The 19,519-nt window shown below is 38.6% G+C and overlaps 1 protein-coding gene across 1 annotated transcript; it reads left to right on the top strand.

Annotated features, from left to right (window-relative positions):
• The first annotated feature begins 257 nt into the window (after nt 1-257).
• Nucleotides 258-18,557, top strand: LOC142102245 (cytochrome P450 2C23-like). Its single transcript, XM_075186980.1, has 9 exons — nt 258-485; nt 3,746-3,908; nt 4,536-4,685; nt 5,187-5,347; nt 14,472-14,648; nt 15,424-15,565; nt 17,429-17,616; nt 17,980-18,121; nt 18,281-18,557. Exons 1-9 carry the CDS (start codon nt 312-314, stop codon nt 18,460-18,462), a joined length of 1,479 nt encoding a protein of 492 aa, XP_075043081.1. The 5' UTR covers nt 258-311; the 3' UTR covers nt 18,463-18,557.
• The last annotated feature ends 962 nt before the right edge of the window (nt 18,558-19,519 follow it).

Consider the following 19,519-nt stretch of genomic DNA (forward strand, 5'->3'; position numbering starts at 1 on the left):
ACCAACTACAAAAGTTTATTTCTGTAAAAAGTACCTAATGCCACATGCAGCTTCTATATAATTCCATGTGTTCTGTGTTTTCAGTTTAAAACCATGAAAAAAATAGATTTCTGTAATAAACTCACTCAGTTATACAACCATATAATCCTAGGTTTACAAAAACAAAAAGCTGTACTATGGCCGGATTCATGTAGAGGAGGAGTCTTCCTAACCAATTGCTTTTGAAAAGTGGATTGTTCGCAAAGTCGCATATAATTGTTTACAGTCAAAGTCTAGATCGAGGTTCAGATTGTCTCAGTCACACAACAGATATGGAGATGTTTGGGATTGGGACACTGCTTCTGCTTTTCACCATAACGTTCTTGGGGACTTTCTGGATGAAAAAGAGAAGACAATCTGACACCCCTCCTGGTCCATATCCCCTTCCTCTCCTGGGGAACATCCTGCAGATTGATTTCAAGAACATGGTGAATGCGTTTGTGCAGGTCAGTTATGCTTCCCCTTTGTTTAGAATAGGTCAGCAATATAACCTTTTCAGACCAAGAAAATGTGACGTTCTAAAGTGAATGGGGTCCACTGTTCTCCATTCACAGCATAGCAATGACATTGTCAAAATGAGGCATGAATAACACTAATATGTGTAAAGATTATTTGCTTGGAGAATTTTTTTTGTCAGAACTTGATGGCGTATGAAAAGTAAATCTCTGACATTGCCCCAATTGATCACTTGATTCAACACTTGATCCACTTATTTCCTATCCTAAAAGCCTGTACTGTTGTGTTATAACTGATTTCCAAGCATGCCTTTAGCTTCTATTCCCAAAGGAGTCAAATTGACAGGTGTGTGTGGAACTTCATGCCGTGTGTAAGGTAATGATTTATTTTTGGGTACATAGAAGCTATCCAGAAAAGTAGGACACTGCCATATCCTTGTAAACATGCTGAAAGGCAAAAAAAATATGTGACTTTAATGAGGGTTGTGTGTTTTATTTTAGGGGTTTTATTACTTTTATTAAGAGAGAATTGTAGTTCCACAAAGTAAAATTGTGTTTTACACTTTTTCTTTCTTTCCACTCACTTTATTACCCTAAACCCACCGCTGCAGGGTTGTAGGAAGATCCCTAGTGCCTTAAGCATGGTGCTGGGTCTTCCTAGAGGGGGGACCCACACATCCCTAGGGAACCCAGCTGCGTTCTGGATAGCCTGGGGTTAGATTGTCATTATGGCAGGGCCGCGTGTCCCCCTGCTATAGTGCCACCCAACCCGGCTGGTTGACCTAGTGTTGGTTTGGTAAAATTGAGAGGACCCCACCACCGATTTTGTTGAAACCAGCACTAGCCTGGCAGCAATACATCAGGAGTAGAGAATCCCACTTAAAAAAAAGAAAATCTATTTTTTAAAACTTTATAGCAGTGGTAGTTATTACACCGATGCTGAAAATGCCGTCATGGGATATACCGACATGATGACACTGCAGACGTCCTTCCCGACTGAGTGGTAATAGTGACAGCTTAAAAAACCAGACATGAAACTGTTCCGACGAATGAAGATCCCGGCAGCCTAGAAGGACGTCACTTTGAAGGGTCACACTCTGATTCCTGCTGGTAAACTATAAATGTAACGATGCGCTGCCTGTACAATGTTCTTTACAAAGCATAGTACATTGTATTATTTTCTGTTTTTTTTTTCTTCTGTTCCCAAAGATTTAAATATAAAACTATTTTGTATGAAAATGAATGTCCCTTAGCTTTAAAACAAGACCAACATGAAAGTTTTACCACAATTAGAAACAAAGTTATGATTCGTTTAAGTTGACCTTGCAAATATTAATTTTACATGTTTGCAGTCCTGTTGCATGAACACCGTGTATCACTGAGGGCTACAATTTTACATATGAAAGTTACTTTATGTCGTCTAGCATCCTACCAAATTTCACGAAAATCTGAGATGGTGGGGTTGGAAGCTGTGATGATTTGACATGGAATGACCCAAAAGTTAAACCACAAATGGTGTCAAACATGTTTAAAAAACATTAATTTTAAAATGTTTCGGTGAGAATGTCCGCTCACGACCCATCTTTTCAGGACTAAGAGGCTTGGTCGGGGGTGATGTGTCTCAGATAGCTACCCCAGTGTGTGGTTCTCTTCTGGAAGTAACCAGCACTGTGACAACTTCTTCTAGGGTTTGAAATTAATTGCCTTGGATTACAGATTAAACAGTGAAAGGTACCTTTCTTGGATGTAAGGAGACAGAATTGTAGCAAAGTTTTGAAAGTATTTGCTCGAGAAAAACTAGCCCTGAAACGTTTGTAACTATGCCGTGCTAACGTTGGTGATTCAGCAAAAATTCATGGCATGGGCAGAAGGACACACAGGTATTTCCACTTCATAATAGGAATTGAACTATTCACTAGCTCTGATGGAGCTGGTGGACATCGAGCCTCATCTTATACTTTTAATGGGGTGCATTTTGTACCTTACAGTTGCACTTCAGCTGAGATACACATTTCTAGGTGCACTTTGTCCAATATACTAAAAAGCTTCAAATACAAAAAATGCAGCATGTAAAAGACAAAGACGGTATAAATGTTCCCTCACTCTCCTGATTAATCTATGCCATAATTTAGAGTTAACCACGTAGTATTTAAGCGCACTTTGGCTTCACTGTGGCAGGGATGTCGTATGTATGAAGCCTAAGAGAATCGATTAGACAAGAGGCATTTGTGGCGATTATGCATTACACATAATCACTGAATATTACTTTCCCTTTAATATTCATGCATGAGCGTGCGTAATTTGTTTGTAACAAGTGTGCTTTGCTGAATGACATGAGTTTGACCTGTGCAAGTAGCAAGGTTTTTTTTGAAAGTAACCAGGCCAGACAGATAACATATCTGAGGCGTTACAGAGTTTGTGTAAACAGTCTCACCAGCCAGGCAGAGCAGAGGTGAGAAATGTTATCCTTTGAGATATCAGGCATATTTATCTTAGGAACAGATAACTCATTTCAAAAGCCCTGTGTCATTCTGGAAATCAGTCTGCTCTGACATTGGGAAAATAAATTTCCAAAGGTGGGGATGAGAACAGTGTGAGCAAGATTTAAATCAGCTGCCTTACCCAGTAATGTAGTTCATTCTATGATGAGACCTACCTTGGTTGGAGTGTGCCATTTTTCCCTAAGTGTACTCCTTTTTTTATTTTCTATTTTATTTCTGAAACATATTTGCGCAACTTATTTTTGTATGTCTTGTTATTAACTGTTTTGTACTTAAGCCTTGGAAACATTTTTTGAATTAAATACATTTAATCTAGCATATTCTCCATGATTCTTTGTGCACTAACAAAGCTAAGTAAGGCTCATGCTACATGTGTATGTTATTTAAGTGTGACACATGAATAAGTGGTTTTGGTGAATGCAAGGACTCAATTGTAAATCCTTCATGGTGACAGAAAAAGTGTATTCATTGGTAAGTGACTAAGGTCACGGCCAGTTGTTTCAGATTGCTGTATCTGAGGCAGGCTGGACATTTGTGACAGCATTAAAAGTTGGATGAACATGTCTGATAAAGACCTAAAAAGTAAAATGTTATTTGTTTAAACAGATTCTCTTTTCTATAGTTAGTTCCCAGCTGTAGTCCAGGTTATTTTGGCCTAAAATATAACCTGATTTGCCAAAACTATTTCTGTCTTGGTTCTTGGTCTGGTGATTCTTGAACCTACTCAGATTCTGCTGTTTGTTTCCTCAGCTCGGATCCCGGTATGGCCCTGTTTCCATGGTGCATCTGGGACAGAATCCGGTGGTGGTATTAAATGGGTATGACGTGGTGAAAGAGGCTTTTGTAGACAATGGAGAGGTGTTCAATGATCGTGGGAAACTGGCTATTACAGAGATGATTTTCAAGGGATATGGTGAGATAACTGTGGTGTAGATTTATGAAGAAGGTTGATAGAGCAAGAACCAAAAAAATAGGTCAGATCTGAAATACAAACAAAAATGTCAACAACTCAAAATAAAATGCTGCGAATCATAAACATTTATAGCCACAATATCAATAGCAAGAAGCATAATATTCTCATGATAAGTACATAAAAATAATCACAAGTATAAAACCAAAAGGGACACACATAGATCATTTAAATGATCTATTTCTTGGTTTTTAGGTTTATTTGTTTTTTTTACAGAGACCATTAGCTGCTTCTGAGGTCTCTGGGATTTATTGAGTGAATATAAAAGAATTGTATTTGTTTGTATTCTATTATTTTGTGGTAGAGCAAGAAAATGTGGTTGGAATTGTAATATGTCTTGTTTGTTTACATGACTGGTGTGTTTTTGGGTAGTCCTATGTATCTAGAATGAGGAAAGTAGTTGTAGTGGGTTGCTAATACCGGTTATCTGAGCTGGTGTTACCTTTTTACATGCTGATGATAGGTTTTATATATGTTCTTAAATGGCAAGAGTGGGTTTTCACTCATAGGCAATTGATCAAATAGATACAATAAAGTGTCACTAACTTTCAGTGATTTCTCCACATACAGGAGTTATATTCAGTAATGGGGAACGATGGAAGCAGATGAGACGGTTCTCCCTCAGTACCTTAAGGAATTTTGGAATGGGGAAAAAAAGTTTGGAGGCTCGGGTTCTAGAGGAGGCCAAGTGTCTGGCAGAGGAATTCCAGAAGAAAGGAGGTCAGTTGAAGAAATACTGCACATTCTTCAGTTTGTGCACTGTATAGGTGGGATCCAGATAGGTGTAGGTGGGTCATGTACATTTCCAGAGTTTGTAGCCTACCCTAAGCCTCACTGAGTCCTTGAAGGATGCTGGATAAAAGAAAAACAAGAGAAAAGTCACTTTCTCCTCAAACTTAATAACCACGTTTGTAAATATTGTATGTTAATATAGGATGCATGTATTACATGTAACGTTCCATTTTCATTCATGCATCACATTGTGACACCTCTAAATATCTTGCTGCAGGTGCATTCTAAAACGCAATTTTGAATTGTATGTTTCCTAACATCATGCACCTCCACATAACCATGTATGTGATACATTTTTGCAAACCGCATTTTTGTGTATATTTGGCCCACCAATTCATCCTACTCTAAATGAGGCCCTGATATTTCACTTTCCTTTGTACCCTGTTCATTCCACCATGGACTCAGACAATAATATTATTTTAATTTCAGGTGTCCCATTTGATCCCACCTTTCTCCTAAGCCTGGCGGTCTCCAATGTTATCTGTTCTATTGTCTTTGGTGAACGTTTTGACTATGAAGATAAGGAATTTCTCTCCAAGTTGGCACTCTTGCAAGAGTCTTTCCGAATTGCGAGCTCACCTTGGGCTCAGGTATGTAAAACATTACACAAGAGCAGATTGTAAACAGGAGGTCAAAAGAAGTAAAAAAATTTAGACCGGGTTTCCAATTTTAGGTGGAGCGCTGATAAACAACTCATTTAAAATATGTAATGGAAATTTATTGTTTTTGAGTAATAAATATTCATAAAATTACTGATTCTTTTTAATCACATATTTGTGGCTACATCTTTGTACATTGCCAATAATAACTAGTTTAATTTGATTTTCATTTAATCTTCCACCATTTTAACACTTTGCTGCGTTGTTTTGCATGCAAAATAAAAGCAAACATGGTTATAGATACATAGATGCAAACTAATACATAAATTAGGATAAGTATTCCTTTCAATATTTTAGTGCCAACAAACCTAAGCTAAAAGAATAGGTCTCAATTATCAGTGTTTGCTATTCACAATTTCTCCTTTTCTTTAAGATTTATACCAGGGTTGTCCAACCCACGGCCCGCGGGCCGCATGCGGCCCAGCCCGCCTGTAAATGTGGCCCAGCGGTTGTGCCAAGGGGGCAGTGCTGTTAATGAAAAAAATATCCTGCAAAAAAAAAAAAGAAAATACTTACCTTGCGGTCACGTCAGCTGGTGCTCCAGCTCCCTCCCTGGTCCCCTCCTCCGTGCGGTGCTCGCAGTAAATGTCGGGGGTGACGTCATCACACCCGACATCCATTGCGTAGCGCAGCACAGAGGAGTCACCCGCGCGAACTATCAGCAGCAGTGAAAGATTATCCAGTATCTTATTGTTGTTACTCTGAATTTGGACTTTCTGCACCATGCAATTATGAACTAGCTGTGTTCTCTGTATGTATCTAATATAAATATTAAGAGATAATTGTATTTTTAATATTTTAAACCATTTTAAATGTGCAGTGCTGAGTAGGGTGAAATTATCACCCACTGTTACCCTCATCGGAGGCTGCTCCATGAGCCATTTTTCCCGCCACCCTATCTTTAAATCTCTGTAGATTTCTATTAGTCCTCCTGATGCTACCTATATCGGTGACCATTTCAAACTGGTCAATAAAAAGAATGATTCATGGGTGCAGAAAGAGAGGAAAAAAAGGTTTTTGGCATTTTATTCCCCGAACCCCACTAAGGGGCAGATGCAGGTAAGTTAAATTGCAGCTGGTAATGGGACTACTGCTTTAATCATGATTCTGCAACAGATTTCCTAACTCTTACTAACTTTATTTCCAAGTAAGTTTAATATGTTAACTATGTTTTCTATGTTTTTTTGGATGATCAGCTATCGTTAGTGTTAGTGTATTTTATGTGCAGCCCAAACCAACTCGTCATCTTCCAATGTGGCCCAGGGAAGCTAAAAGGTTGGACACCCTTGATTTATACGTTGTGCTATGTCTTCTGTGTTGTACAGGATGAAACTACAGTCCTCTTCTATCTGAGCACTAACTTCTCCTTTGTCTGCCAGCAGTAAATCTAAAGTCATTATATTGTGTAGTGTAGTTCTATAATTCATTTATCCTGTAAGCTTTCCCAGAACTTTGGTGGTTTCATTTTATTACCTTATAAAGTATATTAGAAAGGTTAGTCGTACATTGTGTATACTAATATACTGGCAATAACATTTCAAAAGCTAGCTGGGGCCATCCAAAGTATTATTCATCAACTTGTATGCATTTGTACAACAAAATATAGAAAACCAGGGAAGGGAGGAACCTGCACTCAGATATTTTAAATGGCATGGACCCATGTGAGTCTAAGCAGCTCCACATTCAGGGTGGAGGTATCAGATCAGGTACCAGTTATAGAGATCGCTATTGCTGGGGGAGCAATATAAACAAAAACTTTGGCACATAGCTCCCTTTATATTTTAATGTTAACCTTTCTTTTAATAATCATAAGCTACTCATCTTTATTTCTGACATTAACATAGTTCTTTTCTACATGTAGAAATGGTATGTAATATTTTGTGTGCAGATAGTACTTAGAGGGTGAAAAGGGTCCATTGTTTTATGTGTAACTCTTCACAAACAGTTGTCATTGTCTTAATTATTTGGAAAGTTCCTACAATCAGCTACAAATAATTCAGCCAGTAGTTCAACATTCATTTATGTGCTTTTATAAACCAGTTGAGACTTAACTGTACAGCATTTTAGCTTTTAAAGGCAGATTCTTGAGATTATTGTGCTTGCTGTAAATACTGTATTTGTGAAGTTCGGGTGCAATGAAAGTGTGATCACATTTTATACATTATATCTTACTTACCGACTTTCTTCAGCTCTCTTTCGGGAGCCAGCCAGTGGAGGTGGGCATGAGGGGGGCGGGGCGGCCAAAATTGCGTCATTTCAGCCCCGCCCCCTGTGACGTCATGATGCGTCATTTGACAGGGGGGGGGCAAACACAGCGATTCACCGGGAATTGCGGCGTTTGGGATCTAATTCTGCCCACTTCACTAGGAAGTGGGGCACTTCCTAGTGAAGTGGGCAGAATTCGGGAGATTGCCACACTCACCCGGGAGTCCGGGAGACTCTCGCAAAATGCGGGAGTCTCCCGGACATTCCGGGAGAGTTTGCAAGTATGCATTATATACATTATTATCACAAATGCAGAATAATTATAAATAGACAGTATGAGTGCCTTAATCTGTTTAACTCCAGTTCACAGTAAATAATTGTGGCTTAGATCTCAGTGCAGAATGTTTCTGGAGCATCTCCATGGGTAATTGTTACTAGTGCTGGGTGTAAGAAAACAATTACATTCAGTTATGCAATGAATAGCATAATCCAGTGATTTATAGTTATACACAATTTCAATTATTTATTGCATTTGCTACAGCAAAACTTGTAAAATCCGGAAATCAATCATCAATTAAGACAGAGCTATAATCTTCAGGAAGGATTTCTGGTAAGCAATGATGAGGTTGCAGAAAACTGTTCCAATACCAGCACAACAGTCAGCAACCAGCACTAAACAGTTTAGCAGCAATGTCCCTGCTGACTCCACTGGTCTGGAATTCTTCTGCATGGGTTGTTTGTCCTGCACTGAGGAGTGCAGTACTTTAACAAATCTGATGGTTATAGATAATTAGATGCAAACTAATAGATAAATTAGGATAAACAAAAATTGGTAAACACGTTGTGCTATGGCTTCTAGTAATGAAACACAATAGGATGACCTGGAGGTGGGACTAATTATTAAACAAAATCATTTGCATTTGGTAAGTGACAAAGCACAGTTGCTCAAAAATTGGTCAATAGTTGAACCTACAAATGTGTGAAATGCAATCATATATTATATTGTACAGCAAAATATCTATTGACCCTATCATCAACAACATTTATATAGCGCCAGCCAATTCCGTAGCGCTTTACAATTGGGAACAAACATTAATAAAACAATACTGGGTAATACATACAGAGAAAGAGGTAAAAGGGACCTGCTCGCATGCTTACATTTGTAAAGTGCTACATAATTTGCTGGCGCTATGCAAATAAATGTTGATGATGATGATGGGACAATGGGAGTTTGATACACAAGGGCACGTGCTACATCATATTGCACATTTTGTCCAGCTAGAAAGCAAAGGTAAAAAGTATTGAGTGGTCTGTATGATCAGTCACACAGCAATGTTGGTCAGAGGGTTGTTGTCTTGTGTTAGCTGTGTAGAGGATAGTAATAGGGTAACCTAGGAAGATTAAGATGGTGGTTGAGGAATATTAAAAGCTTGTCTGAAGATGTGGGTTTTCAGAGAACGCTTGAAGGTTTGAAGACTAGAGGAAAGTCTTATTGTACGAGGGAGGGAATTCCACAAAGTGGTTGCAGCCTGAAAAAAGTCCTGTAACCGGGAATGGGAGATTGTGATGAGAGTGGAAGAGAGATCAGATCTTGTGTATAACGGAGGTGTAGAGTTGGGAGATATTTTAAGACAAGTGATGAGATGTATGTTGGTGCAATTTTGTTGATGGCCTTGTATGTTAGTAGAAGCATTTGCAAGGAAAATCAATCTAGCTGTTACATACAAAATAGATTGTAGGGGTTCGAGTCTGATTTTGGGAAGACCAGTAAGGAGGAATTGCAATAGTCGATGCAGGAGATGATGAGTGCATAAATAAAGGGTTTTGCAGTTTCTTGTGTGAGATATTTGTGTATTCTGGAAATGTTTTTTAGATGTATGTAACATAATTTAGATATAGAGTCGATGTGGGGAACAAACGATAGTTGTGAGGCAAGGATTACACCTAGGCAGCAAGCTTGCAGGGTGGGAATTATGGTCATGTTATTAACAGAAATAGAAATGTCAGACAGGAAGCTTCTATTGTTGGATGAGAATATTCTTAATTCTGTTTTTGAAAGGTTGAGTTTAAGTTGGCAAGAGGACATCCAAGATGAAATGGCATAAAGACAGTCAGTAACGCGAGACAACACAGCTGGTGAGGATCAGGAGAGGATAGATATATTTGTGTATCATCTGCATAGAGATGATACTGAAATCCAAAGGAGCTCATTAGTTTTCCAAGAGAAGTGGTGTAGATAGAGAATAGCAGAGGACCTAGGACTGAGCCTTGTGGAACTCCAACTGATAATGGAAGCGGAGCAGATGTGGATCCAGAGAAATTAGATCGATTAGATAGGTAGGATGAGAACCAGGATAGGAGAGTGCTTTCAAGACCAAGGGTCTGTAGCATTTGTATGAGGAAAGAGTGGTCAACAGTGTCAAATTTAGCACAGAGGGGGTGAGCGATTAGCTAATAAGGTGATGATCCGAGAGGGGGAAAGGAGTGTTAAGGAAATCAGAAACTGCGCATAGTCTAGAGAAAACAAGATCAAGACAGTGGCCATCCTGATGAGTAGCAGATTCAATCCACTTGGAGAGGTCAAGTGAGGAGGTTAAGAGAGAGTAGTTTGGAAGCAGCATTGAAACGTGGATTAGCAATTGTGATGTTGAAATCACCCATGATGATGATGATGGTGGAGATGTCAGAAAATAAGAAGTGAGGGAGCCATGCAGAGAAGTGTTCAAGAAATTGCTGGTGTTCAACATGTTAATAATTGTGATATACTGTATGTCATATATAATTTAATATGTCTTTGTTGACGTTTCTATGTAGGTTGTACCATTCTTCCTTTGAAGTTAAGACTCAGAGTGCACAGAAGTAAAATTTTGTCTCAAGGTGATAATATGGTAGAATAACATTTTAAATGTGATTATCAGTTCACTCCTATTGGATTGAGATGTATAGGGATAGAACATGTTCCAGTTCACAGTCAAGCCCTACTTCCACCAGGTTTAAATAAGGATATAGATTTTAATTTGTTTTATGACCAATGGGTCAAAAAATATTTTTAAATTTGACACACCTCAATATCAATTACTAGGATAGTTTTATCATGAATTATTCATATATTGTTTCCTTTGGTAACTCTGTAGTTATTGTATTTTAAGTTGTGTATGACACAGATTAGGGAATATACTATAATGAATCTGGGATAGATAATAGTCCACTGATTGTAGTGTAATTGTTGTGTTTTGTCCCTTTTACCAGTAGATGTCTCTAAAATACCTTATTTATCATTATTTGTTATCAATGAAAATGTTTTTTTCTATATGGAGACCAATTGTCTTGACATGAATGAATTGTTTCCTTCAATTATTTTGAAAGCTTTTTTTTCACATAGAACAATTATATATTTTAGTCTGAGTCAGTGGTTTATAAGGAAATTTTGATTTATCATGTATATCATGTTTATCATGATGATGATAGATGATGATATCGAATTTTGGCTGACTTCTTTGTAAGTATTACATGAATATCATTTTCATTATTGTGCTCGCTGCAAATGGACAGTTCAGTGATTTGAGATATCAAGGTCATGCAGAGCCGGATTTAGACCTCATAGGGCCCTAGGCAGGATACTGTTTTTGGGCCCCCTCCCTGAAACAATCCATAGCACTATATTTTTGCAGCCCACCATATACCCCTATAGTTACGTAGAAGTGAAAGCATGTGCCGCCGCATGCCTACCATATACCCCTATAGTTAAGTAGATATGAAAGCATGTGCCACCCGCCAAAGGAGGTGAGGGCGTGGCTTGCATCTTTGGGGGCGTACCTAGGCAGGTGCCTAGGTTGCCTAGCGGTAAATCCGGCCCTGAGGTCATGTAAACAACAATATCATATATATCTAATTATGGCTAAAAGTACAAAATTAACATTATCTTGCAAGCCATAGGTTATCTGATGAATGATAAACAATGAATTATAATGCCATAATTAAGAATTATTTTATTTAATCAAGTTTTTTTGTGTGGAATTCAATACCAATTTTGTATGGTCTGTTGGTTTTATGTCTCAAAATTTTGGAACCCCACCATTTTTGCTATTAGTTTATTTATACAAAAATACACCAAAGATGTTATGAGGTCACTGATAATCAAATTGAATACAGAATGTTATTGTCCAAAATAGTTAAATAGAAGCTTTCCTTAATCAAATAATAGAACCTTAATTGCAGCTGCGATGTCTCAAATGGAAATAATGATCAACACCACACTGTTGAGGATAGGCACCAGGAGAAAACATTAAAGAAAGACCAAATACAAAGTTTTTGGATCTATAAAATCTTAAAACATATGCACTTTTGATTGTGCTAATTCAAGCAAACTTTTGGCACGTTGACAGTCCTTTGCCTGTTTGAATAACCTGCCCCCATGTCCTGGATGCAGGATAGTTGGAAAGAATCAAATGGACCAGAATAATGTTTTCTTTCATCTGCTAACCACTTAGCATGGTAGCTAAGTGGTTAGCACTTTTCCTTACAGCACTGGGGTCTTGAGTTCATTTCCCAACCATGGCATTATCTGTGAGGAGTTAGTATGGTCTCCCCGTGTCTGCGTAGGTTTCCTCCGGGTGCTCTGCTTTCCTCCCACACTCCAAAAACATACTGGTAGGTGAATTGGCTGCTAACAAAATTGACCCTAGTCTGTCTGTGTACGTCTGTATGTGTCTGTCTGTATATTAGGGAATTTAGACTGTAAGCCCCAATGTGGCAGGGACTAATGTGAGTTCTCTGTACAGCGCTGCGGAATTAGTGGCGCTATATAAATAAATGGTACTAATAATCTCAAGCTTCAGGAAGAAAAATGCACTTTGCAGGACATATATTTGGATAAATGTCACCTGTTTGCTACATGATTTAGGGCTACAATAAGCCTCAAAGTGCTCTATATTTGAAAAAAAAAGTTAATTCATAGATTTGCAATTTTATCTATAATAAAATGTTTTACCATCTATTGCTGGCCCTTGTGATTCCTTCCAGCTATCTTGCACCCAAGATAAGGAGCCAAATATCAAGAAGTACAAAGGATGTGATCCGAAACCAGCCCAAATTTGTGCCACTTATCTAACGTAATGCTGGTCTTCACTAGAGCCCGCTGCAAAGTAGGTCATGACTCCTGGGGATAGGTCTTGAGCATGGTTTGTGTGCAGGGATGGATGAACACCGCATATAGTATCATACGTGTGATACTGGAGTTTAGAAACTGGAAAAATACTGGCAGAATAAGGTGCTATAATAGACAGCAGTATACTATTATACTATTCCAGGGGGTAAAAGTATCAAGCTGAGCATTTTCCGACGGGTTTAAAAAACAAATCAGGTTCTAGCTATCATTTATTTAGGACATTCTACAAAATGATAGTCAGATTCTAATTGGTTGCTATAGGCAACATCTCCACTTTTCAAACCTGCCGGAAAACTCTCAACTTGATACATTTATCGCCAGGAATGTTGTCAGCATGATGTGGCACTAGAATACAGGCAGCAGGATATATCACCAAGAATATGGCAACAGGATATAGCACCCGAAATGTGCCAGGAGGATATAGCACCAGAAGTAGGCCACTAGGCTAAAGCACCTGGACTATAGCTTTAATGGAGAGGCAACACTGGATACAGACAAGGCTTTGAAACTATAATGATCTGCTGGCCATATTAATATGGGTAGTCAAAAGCTACACTAGACTGGTGTCTTAGATAAACTCTCTGGCACCCTAATGTCACACAAAGCGAGATTGTATAGTGCAGAGAGGTAGGAGGAGGCATGACAGAGGCACGAACAGTCGAGTGACTGCACTTTTAAAAGATCAGAATGCATGGGTGTCCATGTATGCACTTCAGATCCCAGCAGAAGACCTGGCAGCACCGCGAGGATGAAATTGAGCAGCTCACCAGATCGAGGCAAGAACGGTGTGTGACAATAAGTTTTTCAAAGAAGCAATGGTACTGCTAGAGTGCCCAGATTATGTTTTAATTTGCACAATTCCATCCAGGACAGGGGACAAATTACTCCTCGGGGCTTCATTGAGCATCTCCTCCTACACATACTCAGAAGAGCAGAGCGGGGGCTTCAGTACGTGTGTTGGGCATATGAAACATTTATATACCTTCTGAACCTTACAGCTAAATGACAATGGACACAATTGAGTCAGAGAAACCTAATGTCTCTATCGGTGCAATTTTATGTAGACTCCAGACACAGCCATGGATCTCCCTGCATCTGCAATATGCTGTGCTACGATATTACAGGATTTTTTTCACCAGAATGCCCAGTTATGTTATGTGTATGATGCATTATAATGATTGTAATGTAAAATGAGATCAGGGTTCACAGTTTTCACTTGTTCATGTATTAAAAGTTTTAAGATAACAAGCACAGGGGAAAAACTTGCAGCCTCGGGTACTGTTGGATCTTTCCACCGTTTCCTATTTATCTATTGCAGGTGGCCTGACCAACCTATAGCTCTCTAGGTATTGCGAAACTACAAGCTCCAGCATGCATTGTCAGTAGATATCTAGCAGATAGCTGGAAGTGCATGCTGGGACTTGTAGTTTCACAACATCTAGGAGAGCCACAGATTGGCCAAGCCTGATTTATTATCATATAAGTTCATTCAAAACTGAGAAACAAATACATCAGTAGCTTTTTTGAAGTGGTTTATTGTCTGTGGCACAAGATATGTGTGTCAATGGAGTTTTTTGTCTTACACTGAGGTTTAACTTATTGTGCATTGTAAACTGTTTAACAAAATGTATTTCTTGCATCGCTAGAAAGCTTATGTCTAGAAAAAAAACTTTTTATTTTCAGATCTTTGGTCTGGCACCCAACCTCCTAATACATGTCCCGGGTACTCACCACACGTTGTTCAAGAATTTTGACAATCTGAGAGAATATGTGATAGGAAAGATCAAATCACATGAAAAGACATTAGATGTAAACTGTCCCAGAGATTTAATTGATTGCTTCCTCATAAAGATGGAGCAGGTAAGGTCTGGGAACATCTGTATGAAATATGAATCTTTGGGATGAGATCTGGGTTACGAGTGATATAAAGTGTTATTTTTTTAATTAGGAAAGCTTGTCTTTTGTAAGCTTGGGTGTTATATAACCAAGTAAATGAAGACTGGTTTAACTGCTTCATTAGCGATTTAGAGGTAGATTTACTCAAGCTTCTAAAAGAAAAAGTGGAAGTGTTTCCCATAGCAACCAATCAGATTCTAGATATCATTTGTCTAGCACATTGTAGGAAATGGCAGCTAGAATCGGATTGGTTGCTGTGGGCAACACTTTCACTTTTCCTTTTAGAAGCTTTAGTAAATCCTACCCCTTTGGCAGAGAATTGTGATATAGTAATTCTGCTGCTCTGCCCATGCCAATGTTGGATTGTGGAGAGTGTACTGTAGATTCTACCTAATTAAATAATACAATTGTTTTATATAGCTGTGTGCATGTACCGCCATCTTGTTTTTTGTTTTTCTTTCAATTCAATATGTATCTTATTTATAATATTTTAAAGGGGAAACTGTATGGTTTTGGCCTGTTAATCAGTGTCAAATGATGTATCTGTTGTAGACATAGATGGAAGCATGCCTCTAGTGGTTAAATCAAGAAAAAGGCAGAACAGCTAACCATGTTTCCCAGAAATTTACTTTTTAATAAAGCATTCTTCAGGCATGAGGTTGCCACTATTTTATTAAACAGATATAAAAAAGAAAGCATGCAATCTCAAATTTTAATAACTTTTCTCCCCCATCCCCAGGAGAAAGACAACCCTGCTACGGAATTTAATTATGATAATTTGTTTGTTACCGTAATGAATCTGTTTTTTGCTGGGACGGAGACAACAAGCACCACACTGAGATATGCATTACTCATCCTGCTAAAATACCCCCACATTAGAAGTAAGTATTACTAGTTCATTAATATTTATGGGTGGGATGCATTCATATGCCCAAATAAACTGTGCCTGAGATATAGTCGTCATAACCAAAAGCTACTGAGCATGAATTTTATATACACGTTTAAAATCTCTTTATTGGGTATTTGTGGAGACTGATTAGATCAATTACTTATTATATTACAAACCTGTAGATATCTGGATATACACGGCCTGGTTTCTTTAGTTGTATATATTACTGCCAAAAATGTTTGTAGCTCTGAATGGATCATACTCTAGTAAGGACCTGCTACCCATCATTTTTTTTTATTATTATTTAAAAACGTACATGTTGCATTGTATCTTATAAATGTTTCTGAGCAGAGCTATAACTAGGGCAGTATAGCATGTGCTCCCACTCAGTGTGCTAATCCAGGAGGAGCATAAGTGCAGGGTTTCGGGAAGGCGTGCCCTTTGTGGATAAAGCACACCCCCTCATTGGGTTGCCCGTGCTCCTTCCAAATCAGATTGGTGACTGGGGCTTTTCCTGGAATCATAAAGACAGGGAGCTATTCTAAGGAAAGAGAAACAAGCAACTATCCTGCAGAATGCAGAGCTCAGTTGTCAAACACTGCACGCTGCTTATAATCTCTTTCCTGAACTGTTATCCCAATAACAATCAGTGGTGCAACTGAGGTGATACGGCTCAGTACATAGATTCGTTATATAATTGCCATTATGCCATAACTCTTGGAGATATCAGGGGTTGCCATATGGTTGTAATGGCTTTTTTATCCATTTTTTTTTTTTCTCCTAGAAGGGTGCTGGCCCTGACTTAGAAGCCAGCACTTGGTCTTGCGACCTTCTTGGTGGTTGGTCGGGAGCACACACCATATTCTATTTTCTCCTGTCCAATGCACATCTGACCCCAGGGCCTTGGCTTGCTCAGCTCCCTGTCATATGGAGCATAACAGTCAAGCGCGGGACATGGGGATCGATCCATGGTTTAAATCCCCTCCCTGTGCGCTGACTCCTCCTCCCCCTACACCTAGGCCAGGGGCAGCAATTCACAAGTGGAACGTGCGCATTCTGACATGCATGCGCCAAGTCAGCAAGTGAGGCGGATGAAGGAGTCTGCCTTCTACAGTGTGCATCTCAGAATTTAAAAAGGGGGGGACTTTTCATGTAATGTGGGTGAGTGCATGGGCTATCAATTTATTGGTGAGGTGATTGTAGGGTCTGTTCATTTAATGGTGGTGGCATGAGGGTGGTAGCAGGGACTATTTAATGGTGTTGTTTACTAATTAAAGCTGGTGTGGTTTGGGGGACTATTAACTGAATGTGGAGCTCATGATAATTAGGACTATTCATTTAGGGCTGAGCTGTAAGGTGGGGGATAAGATGGAATAATTTGTAGCACGTGTCTTGGGTATCAAAGCACCGTGTCCTTTAAATGAGATTTATATTTGTGCTGAAAATAAACACATTATGGCCAAATTGCATAGCCACAATACATGCCGTGCAGCATATGCCCCGCTACCCTGGTCGTCCCCCACCAAAATTCTGGTGGTCATCAGTGTGCTCTCTTGCTCAAGACACTAAAAGGTGTAATTATTGATCTGCTAGAGAACAACTGATCTCTTACACAAACATTAGATTATACCAGACAATGAAAACGCAATACATAAAATGTAATAAAGAAACACATTATAGCAAAATTTATTACGCAAATCACTGGCGAAGCTGCAAAAATTTTAATACTTTACCCCTCTTACCCCTTTTGCAACATTATATATATATATATATAATTACTAACTTGCACATGTGCTTTTATTGCAGAACAAGGTCATTGTAAAGACATACTGAGGTTTTTTTTATATTCCACCAGAAAAGATCCATGATGAAATTGACAAGGTGATTGGCCAGAGTCGCTGTCCAACACTTGAGGATAGGCTCAAGATGCCATACACGGATGCAGTGATTCATGAAATCCAGAGATTTGCAGATATTGTACCTCTAGGGGTCCCGCACTCAACCAACCAGGATACAAAGCTGAGAGGCTATCACATTCCAAAGGTAAGGAACCTGGACATGAGTCACCTTATATAGCAGAGAGGATGTCCGGGAATGATTTTCAGCGTATACTGTCATGCAAGTTTTGCACAACTTTAAATTGCTCTCTTCTGGTTAATGTCTTTGGGCTTCCATCCTTCACTTATGTCCTACAGATTTTCTCTGAAGGGCTCCGTTCCCTTATTATGTAGTCTTATTTTTATGGAATACAATGTTTGGAACTCTTCCACTCTACCACATCATTCCCAAATAAAGATCCCATTCTTACCTGCTTAAGATAATTGTTATTTAGAAACTGTGTTACATAGAGAATGTTTAAATAGTGGTCTTCATTATTAAAGGTAAAATTGGTTTATTGTTTTCTAGGGTACAACAGTGTTCCCCATGTTGACCACCATCCTGAAGGATGAAAAATATTTCAAAGATCCATTGAAATTTGATCCAGGACATTTCTTAGATGATCAGGGCAATCTGAAGAAAAATGAAGCTTTTATACCCTTCTCTATAGGTGATATTCAATGCAATGTTAATTTAAAATATGATGTATATAGAATAATGCTTTGTAGTGTACTGATATTTTATATACTTAGTGATTTATATGAATTCCCTCTATTAACCCTTGTATTACTCCTTACAAACGCTTTTATTTCTTTAATTACTCCAACAGGTAAGAGAGTCTGCATTGGAGAGGGTCTTACACGCATGGAGATTTTTCTGTTCCTCACATCCATTTTACAGATGTTTGACCTGAAATGCAACATGGAACCTGAAGATATTGATATCTCTCCCATCCCCAACAGAGGCGGCAATGTTCCTCGACCATATATGCTTTATGTGAACCAACACTAACCCAATAAACTAACCTCTACTGATTCAGATGTTCCATTAACCAAGATAATGGTCGTCCCTACAATAAAACACTTGCCACCATGCATGCCAACCTATTTTACATGTCTCAAACTTACTGAATGAACATAGGTTACATATGTATCTTTACCAGTCAACACAGTGGTGGTCAATTTACCAAAAGGTATCTCACAGTTTATTGTATAAAATAAATACATTGAGTTGAAAACTCATTTTGACTAGCATAAGAATGAACCAATAGTTGAATTTGAATCTAGAGGGGAAAAAAAGTACAAAATTAAATTAGTTTAGTGATTTTAGTAAATTAGTTTAGAAGTAGATATGCATGTACTAACTGTGAGACATTATGTTTGCTTCTGTAACTGTTCTCAACTATATATTTTAGATTGCAAACAAGCAAAGGATGAAAATATGAATAGTGTGATAATTATTTTGTTTATCCTACCTTTATTAGAGCTCATTTATGATTACACAGACCAATGTCAGCTGCCAACGCCAATGTCATTTTCCAACATTATGTGCCTGTTTTACATAGGAATGCCACAGATTTGGTGGCGAAGATAGCTGTATCTGCTGTTGTCTAATGTTTCTATGCCCCCCTGCATCACTTCCCCTTTCTCCCTTGTAGCCTATGACTTTGCCATCTCCTTTACAGACAAATACAACACAATTTGACAGGTGTCAATGTCTTCATGTTAGACTCTGCGTGACCCACCCACTTACCCATGCACACCCCAACATTCCCTCAGGTCATGCTCACCCATAAACATGAAAAAAAATCTCTACACTAATGTTACCACCTAGACCTTGGAACCTATTCTTAAAACTTTTAGCTCCCAATCCTCCACTGCATTTGCACCTCAAGGTAAACTTTAAATCCTGTGTCTGACCTTTAGCACATTCCCAACCACCTATATTGCTGTATCTCCACTGACTCCCTTTTATCTGCACCCAGGTAACATCCACTAAGTCAATCATTTAGTTTCCAGTATCACCACTACTACCCTTCACTGCTGTATGTTGTGATCACTTGTCTCTA

This window comes from Mixophyes fleayi, chromosome 9 (assembly GCF_038048845.1).
Source record: "Mixophyes fleayi isolate aMixFle1 chromosome 9, aMixFle1.hap1, whole genome shotgun sequence".
NCBI classification, from domain to species: domain Eukaryota; kingdom Metazoa; phylum Chordata; class Amphibia; order Anura; family Limnodynastidae; genus Mixophyes; species Mixophyes fleayi.

Excerpts from the sequence above, each read along its gene's own strand:
- LOC142102245 (XM_075186980.1), top strand. The coding sequence starts at position 312 with ATGGAGATGTTTGGGATTGGGACACTGCTTCTGCTTTTCACCATAACG. Across the intron at positions 3,909-4,535 it reads GATGATTTTCAAGGGATATG|GAGTTATATTCAGTAATGGG; the intron begins GTGAGATAACTG and ends CTCCACATACAG. Across the intron at positions 4,686-5,186 it reads GGAATTCCAGAAGAAAGGAG|GTGTCCCATTTGATCCCACC; the intron begins GTCAGTTGAAGA and ends TTTTAATTTCAG.